Raw genomic sequence first — 15,882 nt, forward strand, 5'->3', positions numbered from 1 at the left:
TTGGTTGTGAACTAATTGAATCAATTCACATTGTCAGAGTGGGACTTATTTTTGGAGGCGGTCCTTTAGTAGTGCTCACATTCCCTTCCACCCCGTCCGTTGATTCATCGTGTTCACCAGTCGTTTGAAGCTCTAATGTGGTGAGACAGATGTCAATGTTGGAGTCATCCGAACTTTAAGTCCATTGATCGGATGGGTAGTTTGAGAAGCGGCCATTTGAGGAGTCGTCATCCTCCCCAGATGACTCCCCTGTTGTTGGTGGTGTGACGAAGCTTGATGGGACAGAATTGGGAAGATTGTTGAAGTAATCAAATTAGTCATTGCCGTTCGAATCATAGCTAAATCAGACCACGTTCTGTTACTTTTTCTAGCATTAAAAAAAAGAGGAAATTTGAAGGCTTAGTGGTGGATTATGATGATGAAGAGTTTAATATATAGGCAACCAATTCGTGTCTTTCTTATTGTTTGAAATCCTAAACGACTACTAATTTACTAGCCTTCAATGCAATGATTGGCATGCTGCATGGATTAAGTACCACTTATCGATATCAATAAATCGATATATATAGCAATAAATGCATATATGTCCGATGCGCTTGGGTGAAATGTCATCATGTTTCCGAATACACGTTCTCTGAATACCACGTACTTTTGGCACGTTTTATTGTCGGTAAAGTTGGCAGAAAATTAATACTGCAGGTTTTCTCCTACCGATGCACATTAAGCGACGTGACATGATTATTATGGCGATGCCATTGTCAAATGGGGTTCTAAATGGGCGGTAATGATGTCAGTAATCTAACCGGTAGAGACGTAAGTCTCAATCTTCCAATTCATTAGAGGATTTAGTGGCACTTAAGGAGTTAGATGTAACTACAGGGGCATAATAGTTATTGGCCGAGCAATACTTACGAGCGATTTGTGAAGGGTTGTCTCACTGTTGATTGGTTAAGATGGATACATAATGTATCTGTAGTAAGGAGAGTTCAGCTGTCGGTCTTTGGTGGAGTGCCTGGCAGTTAACGGATGGTGGATCCCGTGACTAAAGAGTTTAGCCAGTTATTCACGTACTGTTGGAGCTTCAAGCTACAGATTCATAAGGTCCCCTTGGTAGCTCCATGGATTCAAGTTGAGAATCAATTCTTGGTGTTGATTTGAAATGTTCAAATTGACAAGAGGTTATTCGATTATATATGATATGATCGGTATGGTGTATGAGATATATCAAGTGAAAGATTAATGTAAATGAGATTTACATTAAGTGTCATGGAATAGAAAAAAGAGCTATGGTTTATATGCTTCATGAGATGAAATATTAAAACTATAAGTTATAAATATATTATGGTAAGTTAATTATCATTTATATTTATAATAATATTAATTATTGGATAATTATCTCTTTTTCTCTAATAACCAATTGAGTGAGAGGTTATTGGTGGTTTCATTGTAACCGTGAGATAAAAGGAAAAATGTTTTCCTAATTTTAGTAAGATTTGCAAAATTGTTGTTTTGAGATTTCCATTCTCGAAAATTACTCACGGATAGTTATCAAGTAAATTAGATTTACTAAATGACACCTTGGAGTTAGCTAAACGATCGTGGAGTGTTCTTACATGATAAACACTCAGCTAGACGACAAGCTAAACGATCGCATAGCTTTTGCTAAACGATCACATAGCTTTTACTAAACGATTGGGCATCGACCTATACGATAGGTTATTTCATCTCCCACTTGCTCAATCATTTACATGATTGTTCTTCCTCTGGTTTTCTACCTCTAACCAAGTCCACACAGAGCCCACCCTCTGGATTCTCACATTGAGAATACCAAGCTAACCTTCTTTGTGGTGTCATACTCAATTCAACACAGTCAAGGTTCTGTGGAGGCCGTTCGGTGTTTGGGGTGTTTGTGACCTTGGCAATCACTTTGTTCGAGTGTGTTATGTTCGTGTAGTGTAGCGGTCATGTTGGACGAACGTTTGTTTGTTGCTGTGTTGCTGTGATCGAGCGTTCATGATCAAGGAACTTGAAGATGAGTCTACAAAGATTTGTTGATTCTTGTCCTTGATCTATAGTAAAGCATGCTGTAATTTCTGATTTATGCATAACCATATGTTTCCGCTTGTGATTGTAATTGTAATGTTCATATACTATTGAAATTTGGAAAGATCCTTCCGCTGCTCATGGAAATCCTCGTGCTCGATTTCTTTCACTGATCACACTTGAAGACTGAAGACCTTTGAAGATACAAACATTCTTCCAAGACTCCAAGCTTAAGAACATCCACACGCTCCACTTCATCATTAGACGTACGCATTCAACCGAGAGAGAATTAGAGGATCAAGTACTAGAGATTGAACCACACGCATCAAATCAACATCAACATCAACACCAACTCAAGTCCAACTCCACGAAACAAAATTCTCCGGAAGCCTCGTGCGAACACTAATCCTCCAAGAAGTTCATCAAACTCAAAGGTCGATCATCAAACCCAAAGGTCGATCATTCAAGAAGATCAACAAGCCAAAAGACCGATCATCTAAGAAGATCAACAAGCCAAAAGGCCGATCATATAAGATCAACAAGCCCAAAGGACGATTATCTAAGAAGATCAACAAGCTAAAAGGCCGATCATCCAAGCAGATCAACAAGCCAAAAGATTGATCATTCAAGAAGATCAATAAGCCAAAAGACCGATCATGTTACATCCCGAATTTCAGAAAAATTTAAGTTAATTATCTAAAATTATTGAGTTTAAATTTCCCTTTCATTTGGAAAATTGGGGTCAAATTGAAATAATTGAAAAAATTTTATTGGTTAAATTGAATTTAATTGATTAGATATTCGAACTGATTATTTTGAAAATATTGAATTTTGCTTTGCTTTGATTTTGGATTTTAGGGCCAACTTAAATAATAATAATAATAATAATAATAAATAAATAAATAAATAAAAAAAATAAAATAAAAGAGATAATTAATTTTATGTGGTTTTGAATTGATTTAAATATTTGGAAAGATTTAATTTGTATAATGGATCTTATGCCCTTTAATTTTGGTTTTTGAAGCCTAAATTAAAATAATTTGAAAAGTTAATTGATTTCTAAGTTTAATAGAATCTTTGGAGATTTTGGAGATATTGTGATAAAATATTTTATTTATCTTTTCAAAATTTGAAAAAAAAAAATAAAAGAATTGAATTTTTTCGAAATTAAATGAGAGTGAAAAGAGATAAAAAAAAATTGGGGAGAAAGCAATTTGATTTTTCTGCGACAACTTCCACAAAATTGTCAATTTTCAGAGTTTAAACCGTTGGATCATGCTCAAATTTGGTCAGCCTGTTCGGGACATATAAAGTTCATTTTGAACGGTTGGATCATTGTTTGAAGCTCTGGTTTGTTCGTAATCGCTGCTGAATAAAATCTGTAAATTAGAAATTCCCCTTCTCTCCCACTCTCGAAAACCTTCCTCATGCAAGACCCTCACTACCAGCTGCTAGTCTAAACAATTTATGCCGTCCGACAACAACACACGCTGCCTACCTATGGCAGCCACAAGTCAACGCGCCATCGGCCACCATTGCCCCGATCTTTGCTAGAATTTTGAGGAAAACCTTGGGTAAGACTTATTTTTCCTTATAATTTAGGAGATGAAGTTCATCCCTTTGATTTTGGGTTAAATTAGTAACCTCTCTTTGATTTAAAACTTAGATTCAAGGTTTGGAAGTTTTGAGGCATTGACTATCAAGCTAGATACCATTTTGTTTTGCAGAAAATTGGTGAAGATTGATAAGTTTTGTAAGTTGTTGGATGGTTATTCTTTTGGATTGAGAGTAATAGTGGGAAAATTAAGTTATTGATTTTGGATTTAATTCACAAGTATTGGAATTTGTCTTGGACCAAGCCACAACTTTAGGTTGATTCAAGTGTGCTAAAGAAGTTCTAAGGAGATTTTGTTTGCATTTTTTTACCAAGTTGAGATAAGTAATCTTACTACTAGAACCGCCTTTGTACCGATAAATTTATGATTTATGTTGAGGATTGTAAGACTAGTTACTAGGATAATTTTGACCGTTCTGAGATTTAATGGACTCTTTAGAAAAGATATATAAGCATGTGATAATATGTCTGAAGCATGTTAATGTATGAGCATGATTTAGAATTTTATGAGATATACTAAAAGGACGATTGAGCATGACCCTAAATATGAGTTAAGCGACACTACTACGGGAATATCTTAAAGTTAGGTAAAAGTTGGAGCATTTTGTTGATGTACTTATTTATGTGATTTATTATGAAAGTATGTAAGCTATATGATGTATTATGAAATTTCAAATGTTTGATTGTTTACATGAGTTAGTGCATGAAAGTGATGTACTAGAGTGGATCCATTAATACTAGATTAATTATGTTTGTTGAGGTTAATTAACATGATTAAGACCTCGATTAGGAGATTTTAGAGAATTCATAATTATGTGAACGTTATATGTAATATAAAGTTAGATACAATATCTTTTCCTTTCCAGACTATGTGACTGCATGAAAGTGATACACGTCCAAGGGCGCTAGTACATGGAAGAGATGTACTAGGGCTGGTGTGTATGAAAGTGATACATACCTAAAGGGTACTGGGGTGTACGAAAGAGGTAAATACTCAGTGGGTTATGTGTATACATAACCATGTGTACGAAAGAGGTACGCATCCGTACATTTATAGAAAGGATCTGGAGTGTACGAAAGAGGTACATACTCGGTGAGTTATGTGTATACGAAAAAGGTATATACATAACCATGTGTACGAAAGAGGTACACATCCCTACATTTATAAAGAGGATCTGGGGTGTACGAAAGAGGTACATACTCAGTGGGTTATGTGTATATGAAAGAGGTACACATTCAGTATGTGTATACGAAAGAAGTACACATTCAGTAGGTTATGTGTATACGAAAGAGGTGTATACGTAACCATGTGTACGAAAGAGGTATACATTAAGTGGGTTATGTGTACACGAAAGAGGTGTATGCATAACCATGCATATGTAAGAGATTGTGATTCCTTCAGGATTCACCAGAGGTTGTGGGTCCTACGGGACTTACTAAAGATAGTGGGCTTACTTAACTAAGTAGGATAGAACTAAGTTTTTCATGTATGTATGTGTCCCATGAGGACTAGAGCAGTTTATATGTTCCACTAGAGGTAGGCATCTAGAGGACATAGATGCCTAGCCTGACCCCAGTAGTGGGGTTACTTACTGAGTATTTTATACTCACACTTTCTCATGTTTATGTTTTAGGTAAGAGTAGGGACGCGTCGACGAATGACAAACGAAATTCATGAACGAGCCACTGGGACTAGTTTTATGCTTCCGCTCATGAGATTTAAACTTCTTTTCATGTTTTTCTTAGCTTTCAGTGTTGATGTTTAAAACTTACTATTTAAAATCGCTTCCAGATTTATTTATTATCATTTATGATTTATGGGTACCCTATCGTTGTTTTTAATATTTGAAATTAAATTTAAAGTCTTTTAAATTTACCTTATTCAATTAGCATTTATTTCACCATAACAGAGTGTCGTTTTAAGTTCCATGCATGCATGTGTTTAGTAACGGCCTAACTTAAGTCTTAGGGGGTCGAGTCGTTACAGATCATCTAAGAAGATTAACAAGTCAAAAGGCTGATCATGCAAGAAGATCAATAAGTTAAAAGGCCGATCATCCAAGAAGATCATCAAGCCCAAAGGTCGATCATCTAAGAAGATCATCAAGCCCAAAGGTTGATCATCCAAGAAGATCAACAAGTCTAAAGACCGATCATCCAAAAAGATCAACAAACCCAAAAGTCGATCATCTAATAAGGTTAACAAGCCCAAAAGCCGATTATCTAAGAAGGTCAACAAGTACAAAGATCGATCATTCAAGAAGATTAACCAGTTTAAATATTAAAGTTTGTTTTGAACGCATCAAAGAATTATTATATTAGAGATTATACTTGCTATATTGAAATCAATACAAATACAACGTTCAAATTCCACGAAATAAGTTTCTCCGAAAACCTCGTGCAAACACCCCTGAACTTTGTAATCTGTATGAAAAATATCCCTAGACTTTAAAAGTTTCCAAAAATATCCTTAAAACTTTCAAAAGGAATTTAAAAAAATACCCTTATTGTTAATTTTGGATGAAAACTGTTAAGTTTTATTTAAAAAATACTCTAAACTTTAAAAAACACCCTTAACTTTAAAAAAAAGTTAAAAAATACTTTCAGCATTAGTATATGAATAGAAATTGTTAATATATCGTTAGAATAATAACTTTAAAATAAAAAAGTTAAAAAATGCTCACACCATTATTGACTTAATGTGGTGATCAAATTGTTTGAAGTTTTCTTAAGTTAAAAATCAACCAATTTTAAAATAAATTATATATATATATAGAGAGACCGAGAGAAATACTCATTTTCTTTTAATTATTCAGAGAGGTTTCCGCACTTTCGATTCGATAATAGCCAATAAAAATTTTAAGTTAAAATATAAAATTTCATGAAATCTCACAAAATTCTAAAATTAAAATCTCACTTTTAACATACAAAAAACGATAAATAATCAAATAAAAAAATGTAATTAGCTATTAACAGAAGGGTATTTTGTTTGTATTGAAGAAGGGATGAGAGAAAAAAGATGGAAAATAGAGAAGTAAGATGGTATTAACGATTTGTGTTCATATAATAATAAGGGTATTTTTAAAAATTTTTTTCTAAATTTAAGGGTATTTTTGAAACTTTTGAAAGTTCGGAGGTATTTTTGACCAAAAAAAAAAAAAAAACTAATGGTTTCCATCCAAAACTAAGGGTAAGGATAGTTTTGAATTCATTTTAGAAGTTTAAAGGTATTTTTAAAACTTTTGAAAGTTTAAGAATATTTTGGACATAAAGTATAAAGTTTAGGGCTATTTTGTATAATTTAGCCAAAAAAAAAAAAAAAAAAAACTACTAGTAGTATGTAATTATCATATTATCAACATATTAAATTCACAAGAAAGAGTAAGTAATACAAAACACTAAAAAACTCGACTTAAATATAACTCAACTAATTAATAAGTGTTCTCAACAAAGAGTTAGAGTTTTGAATCTCCATCTCACATATTGTTGAGTTAAATTATAACTTTAGTCTCTAAACTTTGTCTATTCCATTCCTAAAAGTTCACTTTTGTGTCTAATTTATCCGCATCCTAAAAAAATTCAAGGACTCAAGATATCAAGGACTCATGAATTTTGCTATGTAATAATTTAGTTTCCATACACTAAAATTTGTAACGATTTAGTCCACATATTCTTTAAAGGTTAAAAATAACTTTTAGTTCCAAAACTTTTTTAGAAGTAACAATTTAGTCCATGTACTTTAAAATTTATTACGATTTGTATGTATATATGTGTATATATGTGTACATATATTGTGTTTGCTTTATACTTTAAAGGTTAAAAATCACTTTTAGTCCCCAAACTTTTGTAGAAGTAACAGTCCTTGAATTTTACTATATATAAGAATTTAGTTATTGTACTTTAAAATTTGTAACGATTTAGTCTCTATGGTAGAAATTAGGGTTAAAATCTAATGAGATTTTTTTTTCATAAATAAACCAAGACACTAATTAGAGACTCAATATTTATATAAAATACAAAGTCTGTATCATAAAATAATAAAAATTAACATCTAGTTTTAATGAATTTTTGATGTCAAGGACTAAATTTTTACAAATTTAAAAGTATAAGAACTAAATTGTTACGTACTAAAGTCAAGGGACTAAATTGTTATAAAACTGAAAGGACATAGATTAAATATTACAAACCAAAGGAGGATACTAAATCGTCATTTTCATAAATGCTTAGGAACCAAAAATATTTTTTTAACCCATATTAAATTACGATTATGCCAAAATGAACTACCAAAAATTGTTCCATCGAATTTGTAATATCAATTTCGAGTCTTCCGCATATGATATGAAGAAAAAAACACAATTCAAAACAAATATAAGTTAATTGATATACTAGTGTGCCAGTAATCACCGGAGCATCTACCCAATTGAACTAAACAAAAATTCCAAAACAGAACATGGACCGGATTTCAGTAATCATCAAACCATTGGCAGAACCAAGAGCAAAAAATGCAAGAAATTCTCTCAAAACAAGAACAGTGCAACGAATTTCTAGAAATGTGAAATTTGGTACAATTTCTCCCCAGCTCACTCGTGTTAGGCACGGCATAGAAATTCAAAGGAATATTTCTCTGTAGCAGAATGTTCAAATCGCCTTTCAATTCGAGTTCTTCTAGAACAAATGGGAACGACAAACGTGGAAGGAAGAAAGAACAGGTATAATCCTCTTCGAAAATGAAGTCCTTTTCCAATTTGACGTATTGTAAATTGTAAATCGATTATAATAATGATGAAGACCTACCTTCCTTTCCACTATCTCTTTGAAATTTCCTCTTTATGTCTCTTTCTGATCAGTTTTCTTGCTACTTGAACGCGTTGATTTTCACCATTGAACACCTTTTCTACTAATTTAAAGTCTTCTCTGTAGTCTTTGTGTTGACTGAGTATGGCATTCGCATTCACACCATTTTTCATTATTATTATTATTTGTAACAGGACACTCGTTTTCCTGGAACCCCACTGTCAAAAAGTCTTCCGATTCGACTTTCTTGAACATGGGTTCCCACTAATTCAGAATTGCAACTTCTTTTTTTGATCTTTTCCATTGGAGCTTCTTTTCCTTTGATGGAGAAAGTGATTTGGATTTGATGATTCATTGATCGTTTTTTCTGTTTTGGGGGCTTGTTTGATTGGTTTTGTTTGATGGGGTTGGGTTGTAATTGTTTTAATCGTTGGATTTGTTGCGTTTGAATTTGTGTTGTTGAATTGGTTAGTTATGGCTGGGATTTTGAAAAAGTTTTTTCATGAGAAGCCTTCTTCTCCTGTTAATGATGAGGATTTTACAGGTGAATATTCTTTTGCCATCGAGTATAAAGGTCCTGGAATCAATTACGAGATTCCTCGTGCAGTTCCTATAAATGTTGATTATATTCCGACTGCTTCTGTAGTTCTTTCATCATCTCAGTTCAGTGATGATTTATCATCTCTGCCTGTGATACAACCTATTGTCAAGAAACTAAGGAGGGGTTCAAGTTCCAGCCCTAATTCTGTAATTTCTTCAACCTCAGAAATCCAGGAAGATGGGGCTGTTTGCTTCCATGCCAATAAGGAAGATGAATGTAATATCGATTCGTGTGATGGAGTTGAAAGTTCTGGTGAACTTGAGAATTTCAATAAGCTGAAAGGAAGATTAGGAGGGTTAGAATCATTGGAAATTAAAAATGAAGAGGATTTTCAAGGTTATACGAATTCCAGCGACTCGGAATCGGTCGAATCGGGTTTGAGTTCATCTTCTGGGATTTTTGCTGTAAGAGAGGAAGATGAAGTTGACAATGAGATTCAGCCTAGGCATGGCAGAAGGCCATCAGGTGTTACCTTTCTTGATCCCCATTCAAGCAACACGATTTCTGAAGAGGCAGAATCAAGTCAATTTGAGGGTGAAAGTATTCAAGAGATGCCTAGAGCTGAAAGGAAGGGGAAAAAAGGATCGTGCTACTATTGCCTTAAAGGAAACCGTTTCACTGAAAAGGAAGTATGTATAGTTTGTGGAGCCAAATATTGTTTTGACTGTATAATAAGAGCAATGGGATCAATGCCAGAAGGAAGAAAGTGTATCTCTTGCATTGGGTTTAGGATTGATGAATCAAGAAGAGAGAACTTGGGTAAAAGCTCTAAAGTGCTCAAGAGGTTGCTAGACTCTGAAGTTAAGAGCACAATGTTGCGTGAGAAAGAATGTGAAATAAATCAACTACCAGCAAGACTTATTCATGTCAATGATGATCCTTTAAGTCGACAGGAGCTACTTATGTTGCGAAGTTGCCGAAAGCCACCAAAGAATCTAAAACCAGGACGATATTGGTATGACAAAGAATCAGGCTTCTGGGGAAAGGTCCTCTCTCTGACTGATTGGTTTTATTTTATCTTTTGAGCATGTAGAAGATGCAATTTACACCGCGAGATGCTTCTTAATCTGTTTTTAACCAAACAGGAAGGACATGGACCGAGTCAGATAGTTAGCTCCCAGCTAGAAGTTGGAGGTCGGATCAAGAGGAATGCTAGCAATGGCAATACAAATGTGTGCATTAATAATCGAGAGATCACTAAAAAAGAGCTCCGAATACTGAAGGTGGTCATTTACCCAGTCTTCATATTTAGTTTAGCTTTATTGAAATATAATTATGTGCAAATAACACAATTGGGATCATGTTGGTTGCAGATGGCTGGAGTACCTTGTGAAGGAAGACCTTCTTTTTGGGTTAGTGCAGATGGATCATATCAGGAAGAAGGAATGAACAACGGGGGGAAAATATGGGACAAGGTAAACTTTATATGATAATGTTTGGTTTTTCCTACTCTATTTTATATATCAAACTTGCAAGAACACTAATTCTCTTTACTCTGCAGACTAGAACGAAGCTTGCATGTGCACTTTTTTCTTTGCCTATTCCTTCTACTTCTGTCCATGCTGGAGAAGAAATAGAAGACGGAGCTAGTTCTGTTCCTTCCGAGCAGAAAACAATTCTTAAACTTCTACTTGTTGGCCACAAAAAATCTGGCACGAGTACCATATTCAAGCAGGTAATTTCAGTTATAGTACTATATTTTATGCTTCTTAAACTTCTACCTGTAATCGTGTTGACAGTCTTACTATTTATGATGTTAATCTTAATTTTAGAACTACTTGTTCAATCAGTGTTTTGATAAATATTTTCAATTCATGATAAAGTTCATTGATTTGCTCGAAAAAGTTGTGCCAAGAAAGCAGATGGCTTGCGAAAAATTTATATGTCACCCGTATATAATTTCTTTCTATTGTCCTGTTCACACTCATTGTGTCAATGATGAGGAGAACTAGGAGATGATTAGTATATTTGAATTAGTATTTAGTTTAGTGAGTAATTCAGTACTAGAAAGCTTTTAATTATCCTTTAAACATAGAACTTTGTTCTTAGAGAGTATTCTCTCAACTTTAGGGATGAATTTCTCTTGTTTGGCCATGGAGTTGACCTAATACATTTTCCGTTGCATCAGTCAACCTATGAAGCAAAGATGTTTCATGTGAGGTAGATGATCAATATATTCTTCCACATACTTCCTAGATACGTATCTGATACACAATTTGATTTTTGTTTTGTTTTTTATCTTTTAATTTTTAAATATCAGATACGCATGTCTACTTCTAAAACTAAGCAGCGCATTTTAATACCGCTGCCTCAACCCAAAACTAGAATGAAAACAAAGAATCAAAGCCTAAAATCATGTAATCTTCATATTCACGCTCGAGTCCCTGCAAAGTCACGCAAAAATTAACCCACTATAGTATCTTCAAAAATTCAATGAAGAAGTTCTTCGTTTATCTTCGTACTTCTCCCTCTAATTTTCTTCTTCTCTGATTGATCTGACTCTAGTGAGCCACCAACCTTTTGTATTATATTTCAGTGTTTGTATTATTGTCATTAACTTGACATTTTATGCTTTTTAAGTGTATTACATTTAGTATCTTTGTTAGATTTACATATATCCCGGATTATATATATATAAACATATTCTCAACATATCCATATCCTAGTTTTTTTAAAAATTGATATATTGCCATATCCTATCATGTCCATATCTTATATCCATGTATGTGTTTGTGCATCATAGGTGTCAACCTAATCAAATATTGGAACTAAAATGGCATGCCACTTTTCTTATCTCAAAAATATTTCAACAAGTCCTTAACCATTATTGTGCAAAGAGTATTAGGTCCCTTCTCAGTTCTTGGTTGTACTTGGGATTCATTACACGACACTTCTTTACCTCTCTCATGTTTATTTGAACTCATGTTTACCTAATTTCTCCACCTCCGTATCCTTAGTGTACTACGAATACTGTTGACATAGAAATGCTTATCTTATATACTTCCTGACCGGTTGTCATTTCTTCATGTTAGGCCAAACAAATATATAAAGTTCCTTTCTCAGTTGACGAGCGTCAAACCATTAAGTTCCTGATTCAAAGGAACTTGTATTGGTATCTTAGTATACTACTGGAAGGACGGGAACGTTTCGAAGAAGAGTTTTTTATGGATGAGAAAAATAAACCAGTGAATGATCCGTCCACCTCATCAGCATCAGGTCTGTTGTAATTCCATTTTCAGATGGTTTTTCCTAACAGTTGAATCATTTGGATTGAATATTTCTACATTGATGCACTTTTCAGTCAATAGATTAGGATTTAGGATAACATCCTGACTATATAAGTCAGATGATAAATGAGCAAAGCATGACATTGTTTAAGGGTTACAGGGAATGAAAATCAGTTGGAGTGTACAAACATCTATTCCCTTGGCCCTAAACTGAAAGGATTTGCAGATTGGCTTCTTCAAGTCGTGGTGTCGGGTAACTTTGAAACCATATTCCCGGCTGCTACTCGTGTGTATGCCCAATTAGTGGAAGAGTTATTGAAGGATGAAGCCTTCCAAGCCACATACAGTAGAAGGAACGAACTAGAAATGCTCCCAAGAGTTGCTACTTATTTCCTTGATCGGGTGAGTTTACATTCTCTGTCATCACTGTTTAATTCCAACTTAGAAATGATCTTTTGCAATGTTTCTTATACCTTTCATTTTTGAAGGTAAGATGTTTAGTCATTGAACGTAGTTGTTTCTGAGCTTTGTCCATTAGTTTTTTTTTTTTTTTTTTTTTTTAAAAAAAAGTTTCTAATAGGTTCGTTAACTTTCAAACCAGAATAAACCAGTGTGATTCTGATAGTTTTGAAAAGTTCTCAGTAGGTGTATGGGCTTTTGATTTTGTTTTAATAGGTCTCCATCATTGATGTTGTCAGTTGAACATATACGTGGCATGTTCATTGTATTCATTAAACCGAAAAAAAGCCCATGCCGATTGAGTCTCTAGTTCAAACGATTTTTGATAACCCCTTAAAATCTCTGAACCCTTTTGGTCATTTGGTTACCGTAATAAAAACGCCTCTATCCTTTCACTGTACGAATGCTTGTGGACATGGAGGCTTCTTCCTAGTTATTGAAGAACGTTGAAATGACATGCTCCACTTATTGCTTCGATTCAAAATCATCATGTAGTAACTTCGAGAAATTGGCTGAAATAACCTCCTAAAGTTTCCATCTTTCACAATTTGAGAAATTGTCAAAAAGAAGCTCCACATATTGCTTAAAATTCAAAATAATCATGCAGTAACTTGAGAAATTATCAGAAATAACCTTCTCAAGTTCCATTTTTCAAAACTAGCACTCTTTTTGAAAACTCATTAAAATGGTTTTTTCTGGTCCATCTCGCTCGAGATTGATCACCGAGATTTATATAAAAATTTATTTTTTCTATCTTATCAATTGTTTTGGACTTTCTCAGTAAAATCTCATGCAGTTAATATGGAGATCCTACTAATTTTTTCAAATATTATGTAATCTTTCCAAATTTTATATCAAATCTTATCTAATTTTTCAAATCTTCACCCATCTTTCGCCCAAACATCAAAACTTTCCAAAAGTTTAGTTAGGTTTGGGAAATATATAGAATTTCGATGTTATCTTGGGCAGGATTAACACTGAGATTCTATATATTTGAATTTTTCCAGTGAAATCTCAGGGAGATTGAAACCAAGATTCTTTATATTTTTCTAAGCTATCTTCATTTTTCAAAAAATTTGATCTTTTCCAAAATTTAAGAATCACATTGCTATTGGGATCCTTCTGAAAAATTATAATTAGTAAATTCATTTGGAAATTCGTATAATCGTGGAAATAGAAATTAGGCTAAAGATTTGAAAAATTATGTAAAAGTTTGATATTAGATTTGATAAAGATAATCGAATTTGGAGAAAATTTGAAAAGATATAAAATTTGGCATAAAGTTTGGAAAGATTATATAATATTTGAAAAAAATTAGTAAAATCTGTCCGAGATTTTACTAAAAAAGCTAAAAACAATTGATGAGATAGAAAAAAGTTAAATTTTTATATAAATCTCGGTAGTTGGAGTTAAATTTTGGCATAAGTCAGCCAGTTTTGAAAGATGGTTTTTATCCCGTACGTGTGTGTAGTGTTATTTAAATCCAAACTAGAAAACTCAAAGCTTCTTGAATGACCTTCCCCAATCTGTCCCCTACTAAACTCAGGCACTGGTCATCAAGCATCACACACTTCAAAATGTAATAAACCAACTAAGTCGTCTGAATAAGGTTCTAAAATATCCTAACTCACAGATCCGTACCCACATTGGCTCAATGAGGAGGTTATTTTTGACCATTTTCCTAGTAACTTTAAAATTGACATATTTTTCCAATGCTATAGGTTTTCCTTTTCCTGTATGGGTTCGCCTTATTTTGATTCAAGTTTTAAGTGTTAAATTTTATTCATTTTCCTCTGGTTGATGTCTTGCTTTTGAGCACTGGACTATTGATCGTGATTCAGGATAATATTTACGAAAGTAAATTTCTTTATCGATGCAGGCGATTGACATTTCAAGTATCGAGTATGATCCTTCTGACAATGATATCTTGTACGCTGAGGGAATCTCCTCGTGTAACAGCCTCAGTAGCATGGAGTTCATGTTCCCCGAGTCACGACAAGACTCCATTCTCGACCCTCCTTATCAGCACGATCTGTCAATAAGGTAGCTTTTTGAATAGATTTTTGCATACATTGACATGAAGTCATTAGCTAAAAAATCTGATGCCTTCAACTTTTAGGTACCAGCTGATTCGAGTCCATTCCAGTACCCTGGGAGAGAACGGCAAGTGGTTGGAAATGTTTGAAGACATGAGCATAATCCTATTCTGCGTTGATTTGACTGACTACGATGAATTTGACGAGGATGATCATGGAGTTCTAACGAACCGGATGATTGCAAGCAAGAAACTCTTCGAAACCATCGTGACGCATCAAGCCTCGAGAGGAAAGAACTTCCTTCTTATACTCAACAAGTTTGATCTCTTTGAAGAAAAGATTATCCAAGTTCCTCTTTCCCAATGTGAATGGTTTGTCGACTTCAATCCAATGATCACTGGAAGAAGTAGCAGCAGCACGAACCCGACATTGGCCCAACGAGCGTTTCAGTATGTAGCAGTGAAATTCAAGAGATTGTTCTGTTCTTTGACAGACAAAAAGTTGTTTGTTTCACAAACTACAGGGATGGAACCTGAAAATGTCAATGCAGCATTGAGATATGCAAGGGAGATAATCAAATGGCAAGTTGACAAACCTAACATCAGCATTACTGAAATTTCAAGTACTAGTGTTGATGCAAGCAGCTTCACATAGGTAATCAAATTTTAGAAAATGCATTGCAAATTTAATTGGTTATTTCCTATAGAATAAAATAGTGTAGCACAAATTGACGTGCTTTATAAATTCTTGATATTCTTATAGAGTAAAGCTAAAGAGTTAACTTGTATAGATTTTACTAGTGTTCTATATTTTTGAATCTAAGCTATTAATGCTTTGTTTGATAACCATTTGATTTTGAATGGTTATTTATATATTTTTAATCATCTTTTTATCTTTGAGCTAGTTCTCAATTGGAAAATTTTCACAGATAGAAAAAATGTCAAATTATTTATAGAAATGTTAAAAAAAAATATTGGTAGACACGGATAAACTTGTATCAGTTTCTATCATTATAGTATCAATGATAGACTTCTATCAGTTTCTATCACTAATAGACACTGATAGGTTTCTATTAGCTTCTATCAATGATAGACTTCTATTAGACAC

The 15,882-nt window shown here is 33.7% G+C and overlaps 1 protein-coding gene across 2 annotated transcripts; it reads left to right on the plus strand.

Moving 5' to 3' along the window:
- The first annotated feature begins 8,371 nt into the window (after nt 1–8,371).
- On the plus strand, nt 8,372–15,647 carry LOC120088372 (extra-large guanine nucleotide-binding protein 1-like). 2 transcript variants are annotated; one of them, XM_039045609.2, is made up of 8 exons: nt 8,372–10,039; nt 10,139–10,276; nt 10,367–10,468; nt 10,555–10,728; nt 12,086–12,269; nt 12,507–12,682; nt 14,619–14,782; nt 14,859–15,647. In XM_039045609.2, the coding sequence occupies exons 1-8, from the start codon at nt 8,927–8,929 to the stop codon at nt 15,427–15,429; spliced, it is 2,622 nt and encodes an 873-aa protein (XP_038901537.1). In that variant the 5' UTR covers nt 8,372–8,926; the 3' UTR covers nt 15,430–15,647. The 2 variants fall into 2 exon arrangements, with proteins under 2 accessions (XP_038901537.1, XP_038901536.1); XM_039045608.2 differs by having other exon boundaries at nt 8,471–10,039; nt 12,441–12,682.
- Nucleotides 15,648–15,882: the final 235 nt, after the last annotated feature.

The sequence above is a fragment of the Benincasa hispida genome, chromosome 10 (genome assembly GCF_027475165.1).
Source record: "Benincasa hispida cultivar pf3 chromosome 10, pf3_genome.v1.1, whole genome shotgun sequence".
Classification (NCBI taxonomy): domain Eukaryota; kingdom Viridiplantae; phylum Streptophyta; class Magnoliopsida; order Cucurbitales; family Cucurbitaceae; genus Benincasa; species Benincasa hispida.